The sequence below is a fragment of the Saccostrea echinata genome, unplaced genomic scaffold, assembly GCF_033153115.1.
Source record: "Saccostrea echinata isolate AGI-Se365-2 ecotype Australia unplaced genomic scaffold, CSIRO_AGI_Sech_v1 ptg000051l, whole genome shotgun sequence".
NCBI classification, from domain to species: Eukaryota; Metazoa; Mollusca; class Bivalvia; order Ostreida; family Ostreidae; genus Saccostrea; species Saccostrea echinata.
The window spans coordinates 3,951,902-3,962,708 of NW_026889800.1; the positions used below are offsets into that span (position 1 = coordinate 3,951,902).

The window sequence follows — 10,807 nt, forward strand, 5'->3', positions numbered from 1 at the left end:
AAGTGAAAAAGAATTAGATAGATTACACGATCAGTACGTACTGGTTCCTGCTGACAAAGCAGGTAACAACATTGTCTTTGTTTGTAAGACTCATTATATTAAATGTATTTTAGAGGAACTTGGATTTAATTCTACAAGTGGTAATCCAACTTATACTTATAGTTCTCTTTCTAAGGAAGAAATTCTTCAAAATCATATGTCAGTTTTGAATATTTTTAATATTCCAAACAACCAAAATGAATTTGAATTACCATTTCTATATTGAATTCCAAAACTTCATAAAATCCTTACAAACAAAGATACATAGTGTGTTCCAGTAAATGTTCAACCAAGCCTCTTACTTTACTCCTCACTAAGATATTAACAGTGGTGAAGGAGAAACTTCAATAGTACTGTGGAACAATATATTCGAGAGGTGGTGTAAATCAGATGTGGATACTTAAAAATTCCAAGGAACATTTGGAAAATTTGAAATCACAAGATTTTACCAAAATCAACAGCTTAAAAACTTACGACTTTTCAACTTTATACACAACCATTCCCCACGATAAATTAAAGTCAAGGCTTTTTCATATCATTGACAGCTGCTTTTTTTAACAAAAATGGAACTCGTAAATTTACTTACCTTGTCATTGGTCATTTGCAAAATTATTTTGTTAAAAAACATTCTGATTTACACACGAGTACTCTGAAGTTTACATTAAAAAGATGCTTGAGTATCTGATTGACAATATCTATGTGGTTTTGGAGACCATGTCTTCCAACAATCTATTTGAATTCCCATGGGTACCAATTGCGCCCAGTTATTAGTGAACCTTTTTTGTATTCATATGAAGCAGAATTTGTCCAAAATCTTAATACGTGAAAAGAAGAAAACACTTGCTGTGGCCTTCAACTCGACATTTAGATATATCGACGACATATTGTCAATTAACAATAGTTATTTCCATTCTTATGTCGATACGATATATCCTGGTGAGCTTGAGATAAAAGATACCACAGAGTCTGACACATCTGTTTCATATTTGGTTATTTTACTTGAAAAAGACGTTAATGGCAATCTAACAACCACGCTTTATGACAAACGTGATGACTTTAACTTTTCAATTGTCAACTTCCCTTTTTATGTAGCAATATACCTTTATCACCTACATTCGGGGTTTATATCTCTCAGTTGTTTCGGTGCGCAAGAGCATGCACTACGTATGTACAATTTCTAAAACGAGGTAATTTATTGACAAACAAGTTGATGAAACAAGAATATCAGCAGTCTCGTTTAAAGTCATCATTTCATAAGTTCTATGGTCGATACAATGACCTTGTCAGCAAATACATTTTATCATTGAGTTTGAGTTGACTGACGTTTTTCATACTAATTGTTAGGCCATTATTTACACACTGAATTGTCGACGGATTTTTCCGTTATTTCCCGATCATCACAAGGAGCACAAGGCGAGTGTGACCGGTCGGCAGGGGATGCTCACTCCTCCATGGCACCTGATCCCACCTCTGATGTTTTGGAGGTCCGTGTTTTCTCTGTTCCAGTTTTGTATGGTTTAATGGACTTTTGAGCTTGAATACTGTTCGTTATCTCCATATATTTCATGCAATCAAATGTGTTTTACATCATTGCCCTTTTATTCGATATCATGTCCAAATAATGTTCTTTAATATATTTGATTCTTTGAGATGATTTTTTAAATGTATAGATACCTCAAGTTTATCACACATCACTGTGTACGTATTGAATATCTTGAATGTTAGCATAATCAAGATTCAATTTTAAAAAACACCTCCTATATCTGGCCACAATATTTCCGTTTTAACAAATTGTATACAATAATCCAAGCGAAATAAGGTTGCATATTGAGAGGGATGGGGCAGAAAGATGCAACTTAAATTTAAAACTATTTTTATCTTAAATATTTATAATGGCCTACATTTATGTTCAGAAAGTTCTATATATAGTAACTTAACATTATTTGATTTAGGTACAATTTTGGTTCAAGTGATTATCACTATACGTGTCCACAGATATAGTTGTTCCTTGTATAATATAATACATCTCTGTATTGATGAAAGAAAATCAGAGCCAATTATCTTGCTCATTGCACTTTTAAACGTTATACTTATCACCTGATACAACAAGAATCAGAGGGCTTCATTAGTAGTACAATAGATCGAGCGAGCTTTTAAACAAGCTAAAATTAGAATCAAAATCCATCTTAAGAAAAAAAAAAGATAACTTTAATTTCCAGAAAAATGATATGGAATATACAGAGTGTTTCAACTAATAGATGAAGTGTATTTATATCGGCATTTTCTAAAGAAAGTTCCGGTGTATTGTTGTTACCGACTGGTGTGTCCGTCTGTCTATCACACTCTCTTCTTCCTTAAGCTCCTCTTTTATTTGAAGCAATATCCAATTACTGTAAAAGTACACGTGGTATTAATTTACGCTACGTACACCGTCACAAATTTCCCGAAGAAATATGTCCCCGCGTACTTACAGTACATTTAAGAATTTAATGGTAATCTAAAAAAAATCCGCGTAATTTTCTACCTACGGATTGAATAAAAATTGTGATTCCGCAGAATAATGTTCCCGTGGATTAAAGTGCGTTTACAGTAATCTTTTGGAAGATGATTGGTGGTGTCCTGTAGAGGTGCAATAAGGTATTTGGAATTTTCATTTTCACCCTAGGAGCCAGTTGGGACCGAAAAAAGAGGTTTTGTCTTAAAAAAAAGAAAAAACTCTGGTTCCTCTTACAATTTACGTTGTAACCAAATGATCTTTCGGACAATGATTGGCGGTGTTTTGTAGATGTTGCAATATGGTTTCGAAAGAAGGAGGTTCGATAAGGCTGTTTTTTTCGCCCCTCAAGAAATATAATGAATTTGTGATACACTGAGGATAAACGTCTTATCTTTCTAAAAATATGAAAATAATTTATACTGCATATTTCCGGTCATGTGATAAATTATAAGCATACCCCCTTCCCTATATTTTTGAAGTTGACAATTTTAAAATGGAATAACGGAATAAAGACATCAAATAATCAATTTCAACATTTTTTTACAGAAATTTAATGACATTTATTTTATGTGAATGCTTTTATAAGATGCAAGATTCTTCCTGTGTTTAATTGTAACTTTTCTTTGAAAGAGGATGAGCATTTTTTCAATACGTAAGAGAGCAAATGTAAAGATATAAAGACATGTGATAGATAAACTTTTACTCTCATATACGGGTGTTTGGCTGTTTGCAACACATTTTCATCAACTGAAGTTATAGTACTACATGTATTACAAAAATATACCGTAATACTATCAAATTGAATTTTAAAAAAATGTTTTGAAATTTAAAAATCGGTACGATTGGTAAAAATGCAACTATATACAATGTATAAATATTTTTTTAAAGTTAATTTAAAAGAATCATGTTTTCGTGTACATTGTATTTAATTATATCAATCATATAAATCACAGTCAAAATATTTTATCAAGATACGTAATTATATAAATAGCCCAATGATTAAAAAAAAACTAAAATACATCGAATGTCTCCCTTTTATTCTGAAAATTAGAAGTATTTACCCACATATAGATGTGCATTATGTTTTCATCACAACTGAGACTATTCAGGCCAGGACCTATTTTCTCATGTTGCTTCACCAATTCCAGTCACTTGTATGACCTCATTATTTGATTTTCTAGACAAGAGCAGCAGTTCAGAATAATGTGTAAATACCAAAGATATGTGTTGAATCCTATATCCCCCACAAATATACACCTTAACATCTAGACTTTCCCTACATGTATATCAACCACACGGCAGTATATGTGAACCTTCATGCAGAAATATACACCTCAGCATCCAGACTTTAAAAAATCTAATTTCCTACATGTATATCAACCAAACGGAAATGTACGTGCACCTTCTCTAGCAAATTGGAGCGAGGGTTGGTTTCTAATCAAAAGAATGGCTTAAAATTTTTTTCTCAGGGTATAACCATATGCTTTATAAATAACGTTAAGGGATGAACTATCTTTTGTTCAATCAGTCGGGAAATGTATATTTAAGTAAGATCCGGCAACTGTACCATTTCTGGTAAAGTGCAACCATAGATAAGCTTGGTCACAATAGGAATTACAGTTACATAAGAATGACACTCGCTCCAAAAAATTTAACCTGATCACTCATCAAGAAAATGTAGGTCAGATCTAGCATCTGAAGCAAATCTGTTAGAGTGCATCCGAACATACATCATGAAGCATGTCTGGTCAACAAGAGCTTAAAGCTGCACTGCGTCAAAAACTTTAACCTGGTTTAAAATGTTTAAAAACATTAACCTGGACATTCTTTAGCCAGTAAGTAACCAGACCCCTGTTTTACAAAAGAGAACTTATGACTAAGACCAAAATGTTATTTTGCGAATAACTTTCTTGTTTGAATAAATTTTAAAAGTGTTTTGATCTTTTAAAAAAGAATTTATAAAGATAGTTTTTTTATGCGAACAAGTGTTTAATAGAATCATGAATTTTGCAAGATTTTACAATAAGCTTAAGTTTTTGGTCTTAGTCGTAAGTTCTTTTGTAAAACGGGCTCTTCCAATTTTAGATATGCAAATTGTATGCAATTTTTAAATTTTTGGATATGAAGTACACACGTGACACTCATATTGTAATACTCATAATGTAAGAAATAAGTATGCAGAGTATATCTAATTACTGGACAAAACTAGGGGAGTGTCCCTAATGCACTTTGTATTCTAAACATCGATTTATAAATGCCACCTTCTCATTTTTCCAATAAGCCTAATGTAAATGCATTTGATGGCACACCTAAGTATATATGTGTCAGCTACAATGTGAATTCATCTCATATTAACTTTTGAAATATTAATAACAAAAGTTAATATGCTTATCTTGAATTCTAAATTAATTTTGAAAAAAATCAATTAATTTTTATGAAAATAAGTGGGCCGCTAAGCGGTCTTTAATATCGAAATAAGCTCTTTTCAATTTCGGCATAGGCGCCACATTGGGTTCAAAAACGATGTATTTTTTCTATTAAAAACCCCTGGTTGTTTTGAGGCAGAACTCCTCTTACATTTTACATGGCCGTAGGAACCGGGAGGGGGGAGGGAGCACGCACCCCCCCCCCCCCCAATAATTTTGCCAATATTTAGAATACTATAGAAAACTTAGCTATTATATGCTTGAGCCCCCTCAATAAAAACGCTGATGACCCCCCCCCCCCTTTTTTTTGCTTGTCAAGGAATTTTAGTAGTTGATAGTGCCCCCCAACTGAAAATATTTGGCTGTGCCCCCCAAACTGAAATTGTTCCTACGGGCCTGCTACGCAATAACCAAATAATCTTTTGGAAGATAATTTCTGGTGTCTTGTGCAATAAGGTTTCGGAATTTTCATTTTCACCCATGGGGCCAAATGGGAGTCTAAAAATAACGTTATTCTACAAAACAATCCTGATTCCCAGAACTCATCTTACATTTTACGCAGTAGCCAAATCATCTTTTGGAAGCTGGTGTCCTGTTGATATGCAGTAAGAAATTTTATTTTTCACCCCAGGGGTGAAATGGGAGTCGATAAATGTAATTCTTCTCTATTGGAAAAACTCTGGTTACCAGAACTCTTCTTACAGTGTCCTATAGATGTGCAAAAAGGTTTTGGAATTTCAATTTGCAACCTGGGTTCCACAGAGGGGTCGAAGGGTCGAAAAATGACGGTTTTTTTTTCTTTAAAAAAATCCCTGGTTCCTTTTGGAAAATGGTTGATGGTGTGTTGTGTCCTGCAAACGTGCAATAAGGTTTCTGAATTTTCATTTTCACCCTCGGTGTCAATGGGGGGGGGGGGGGGGGGGCGTGGAAACTATGCACACAATCCTGGTGCTCTGTGCATTGCGTAAAGTGCACAATGATATATTTTCTTTTAGGGTTGGAATCTCAATCATTCTTATACAGAAAGTTCGGGTACATATGTATGTTTTTATTCTGGTCCTTCCGTTCATCTGACATACATTCTTCTTCCTCAGACTCCTCTAACAATTTAGGCAGTAATCAGTTCAGCTTGGAAAATGATAGTTGAGTCCTGTAGACCTGCAGTAAGGTATCGGATTTTTCATTTTCACCCTAGAGGTCAAATGGGGGTCGAAAAACGAATTTTTTTTTTACAGAAAACCGATTTCCAGAACACCATATACATTTCGCCCAAAAACCACATCTTTTGGAAGGTAACTGGTGGTGCCCTGTAGGGGTTAATTAAGGCAAATATGGCAGGAAAACAGATGAACTGTGAATTAGAGATGAAGGTATATTTAATTGATTGCCATCTGAGGTCACCCGGGTGAGTTTGAACACCCCCCCCCCGTAAAAAATTATACTGATATAAGTTTGAACACATGAAATTCATTTTCAAAAAATCCTTTCTATGTCTAAAATTTTCAATTTCATCAAAACGCCCATGCATATATAGAAAAAATATTATTATCTGGTTTGGACAACAAATTCATCAAGCTCCAATTTTGGGCCGATTTCTTCTTTTTTCTTTCTTTTTTTTCCTTCTTTTTCTTATTTGTTTGTTTAGGGGTTTTTTGTGTTTTTTGGTTTTAAAAACATTTTTTCGAATCAGTATTAACTTCATTACAATCTTTGATTCCAAACCGGTAATGAATTTATTACATTTGAAATATTTACCTAAGAGGCATGTGGGCCATATGATCTCCTGTGCATTATATGCTCAGTTTGATACATGTATACATATTTCATGAAAAAACTGCGAAAGATAGCATTGTTCTCCCGCCTACCTCCAAGTCAATTTTCAAAAGTTAACACATTTGAATGATTTTTCATATTCATATAGATATTTATATGAATTTTCATAAAACATTACTTTTTTGAGAAAACAAAGAGAGATAAGTCTATAATTTTTTTTTGATAGATCACTGTTCGTTATCTTCACCTTTTTTATCATAAAAAGTCAAGTACTCGGGTCCTTATTAAAAATGGATGCTAAAATAGATTTCTAAATTGATAATGTTAAACTGTACTATGTAAAGGGATATCGACAATACTAGTGAATACGGTTTTGGAAAACTATTAAGAATCTGTACAGGAAACAGATTTGTTCGAATTGTGTATAAATCATAGCAGTATGGGAATTCAGAGACAAAATAAGTCTGTGATTGAGAAACACTGCAGCCATTTTTAAATTATGTTAAATTGAAAAATGCCTTTGTTGACCATGTTTTAGAAATACTTGTCTTCAGAATAAATGATCCAGCCTTATTTAATATTTTATATTAATTAAATTGTATATATTCTTTATTTTTAATATATTTTTTTCTTTCATAAATTGTTAGTATCTTTATTTGGAAACCACAAGGTCAAGAAATGTATGCTGAAACACCCGTATTAAAACTTTAATGCTAGTATCACTGAAAATGTATAGAGAAGTTGTAGGTGCCACGGAGAAATCCTCATGTCAAAACTGATCTGGGCAAAAACAAAAATAAAACAATTATTGTTCTTCTTATGAAAGAAAAAAAGGTGTCACTTGGATGTAAATATAGTACTCTTTTCGTTTAATACTCTCTTTTTACACCATCTTTATATAAAGTTCAACGAGAAAAAAAATTGATAAGAGTGAAGTTTTATTTTTTCCTTGCAAAAAGTGGAATATTTAAGTAGTAAAATAGATTTAACTTCAAAAGACAAAAACAGTTTCAAAATGAAATCCCACTGGTGATAAGGATTTATGGAATGTTAACATTTTAACATGTGATTAACTTTCTTTTGAAAACATTTTTGTTTCGCTCAAAGAACCTTCCGATTAGTTGTTACATTAGTGCTCCCTTCTACAATATATATAGTTGATATTTAAAATCTTTACTATTTCGTGTTTATCGAATTCATTTTCAAATTCTTTTTTCACCTGATTTTTCATGGAAGAATGTAAAACATTTTTAATCAATATTTCGTTTTATTACTCATTTCAATTGTTTGCAGTTCGTAAACAACAAATTGAATTTCATGTAACAAGAAAATACAACAATATTAGCAAAAACAGTGAAAAGAAATGATGGATTTTTTTTCCACCCTGAGAGGGTACAATATATATATACATAAACGTAACAAATACGAAACTAAAACATAGCACTTCTATTAGTGTTTCTAACAAACACTGTATAAAATAAAATTGCACAAAACTGAACTTATTATAGTTTTGTTCAATGGTGCCCACCGTGGTGACCAAAACCATGATGTCCGCCATGGTGGCCAAAAATCCCATGGTGACCACCAAATGCATGGTGGCCAAAGCCATGGTGCCCAAAGCCGTGATGCCCATGGTGCCCGTGGTGTCCATCTACGTATACCACTGTTGGTGGTGCCACGTGTTGTACTGGTGGGGGTGGGGGTGGCCCATATGGTCCATATGGCTGTCCCGCTGGTTGGTAAGGATTAGGTCCATAATTGTAAGCCGGCGGAGGAGCACCATAAGGGGCGTTATACGGCTGAGGCGGTGCGCTGTATGGGGGAGGGGCACTTGGTTGTGGTGCCGATTGAGGATAGGGTTGGTTTGGTGGGGGTGGATGAACAGTTGATTGTGATTGTTTGGAGTAATCCATTCCCATTAATTTGTCAAAATTGATCCAATTGATAACTGAATAAAAAAAAAAATACTTTGAAATATTCAAATGATAACTCTATTGAGAACAAATTTAATATGGTTGATATTGATCATGTGTCTTAAACAGCTCATTAATGTTACTCCGTATGTTGTGTATTATTAATTGTGACTGTGTATGTTTTAAAAACGTATTTTAGGGAATTCCTTTACGTATATATGGCTCCATTTGATTCACTTCTGTCTTATCTTTAACAGTATAATAATATTTATTAAATATCTCTTCCCTAAGTCCTATTTTAGTATCTGGACACAATCATTTATTATCACGATATCCATACTGATTACAGATACTACTAATAATAACACAAAATGATCTTCATCTCCGTGTTTTTGTAAACTGGCAATGGTTTATAATATGACTGAGTTCATTATCCTGTCCCTTCTCCGTATTCATTCATTATATACAGACTGTACATTTAGTTTTCCCCTATAAATATGAATCACATCTCCTTGGATTTTCATGCGTATGACCGTATCTCATTCCCATTATTTTACAACATAAAATGTATCTATAAACTTTCCCCAGATCATGAAAATTCACCTTAATTATGAATTTCTTCGTCGTCTGCTAAGCCGTACCTTTAACTCTTGATAGTTTGTTTACAAACTTCGCATAAAATCCAATACTGCTGTGAGCAAGATACAGGCGTGTATTACACACTAAGTTCATTGTGAGTTTACCTAACACTTCCCTACCGATTTATGAAAATGGTAAACATGAAACAGTTAAGAAAATCGTTACTTGAAAGAAAAGTCATGAAATTGATTATTATTCTGTGTATCCGTTTTCTCTATACATACCTTCTACTGCTTAGAACTGTTGTCTCAATCTTCCTCTGTACTTATAACGCACTTGTAAACATAGATCACGTGGGATGTCTGCGTAGATGTGCAAATCGTCATCGGAAAATGCTATCATTGATTAAAACATCTAGGGTGTGTTTTTATTTTCTTCCTGATTTATAAATTTAAAAAGACGTGCAAGAAATCAAAAATTGTAATATGAGTCATAAAGTGGTTGGTTGTACTGTGCTGACTGATTTAGCAAAAATAAAACCCAGTAAATCATCAGGTGGTTTACACATGTTACATATGTAAACATACAAGTAATTCAAAAAGGATATATATGAAAGTGAAAGTAGCATTTTGCTGGTGACTAGAAGCATTTTAAAACTGAAAAATGGTAAAATTGCTGGGCCTGACTTTATTTTAAATGTTTATTAAAACAAATAACATTTATTTACTATTTTACCAGTTCATACAAAACTGTTTAATATTTTATTTGAAAATGAAGAACTGCTCAAAAAATGGAACATCATTATTAAAAAAAAATGGTGACCCTAATAATACAAATATTTATAGAGGTCTCAGCGTTACAAGTTGTTTAGGAAAACTTTTTACAGCCCTCTACAGAAACGCTTAGAAAATTATCTTGAGTCAAATAATCTACCAAGTCACTATCAATCTAGGTTTAGAAAGGATCATAGGACCACCGACAATATATTTCATCTGAAAACAAATATCTTTATATATATATATATATATATATATATATATATATATATATATATATATATATATATATATATATATATATATATATATATATATATATATATATACATACCGTATAAGCAGAATTCTAGTGAGCATTTAATTTTTAATTTTGGCATTATTAGTGAGGGTGCTGAGATCGCTAAAATTGAATATCGCTATAAACATTAATTGCGTTTTATTTGTAATAGCTTCTTAAGTGAGCATTTAAAAATCGCTAAGATTACTTCTCGTTAGAAATAAAATTCCAATTTTTAAGGACAAATCGCTAATTAACTTTGCGTCTCGCTACAATTTCCACTTATACCCTCCACCCTTTCAAAAACGATACTACGCGCCCGAGGTAAATATTCTAAACCCCCTTTTCCTAGAGAAAAACGTGCATATGCAGTTAATTCAGGTAAATGTTTTATTGAAGATGAAAAAATTTTGCACTGTATTGTTCAAATTATGAATAATACAGATCGATTTACAATGATATATCTTTATGTGAACACATATACTAGACTAGTGATTATCCAATTCGAAAAATTGGCAATCATA

The 10,807-nt window shown here is 32.7% G+C and overlaps 1 protein-coding gene across 1 annotated transcript; it reads right to left on the bottom strand.

Annotated features, from left to right (window-relative positions):
• Positions 1–7,982: 7,982 nt before the first annotated feature.
• Positions 7,983–9,604, bottom strand: LOC133203566 (protein kreg-1-like). Its single transcript, XM_061339335.1, has 2 exons — positions 9,512–9,604; positions 7,983–8,683 (listed from the first exon to the last, which is right to left on the bottom strand). Exon 2 carries the CDS (start codon positions 8,652–8,654, stop codon positions 8,250–8,252), a length of 405 nt encoding a protein of 134 aa, XP_061195319.1. The 5' UTR covers positions 8,655–8,683; positions 9,512–9,604; the 3' UTR covers positions 7,983–8,249.
• Between the last annotated feature and the right edge of the window lie 1,203 nt (positions 9,605–10,807).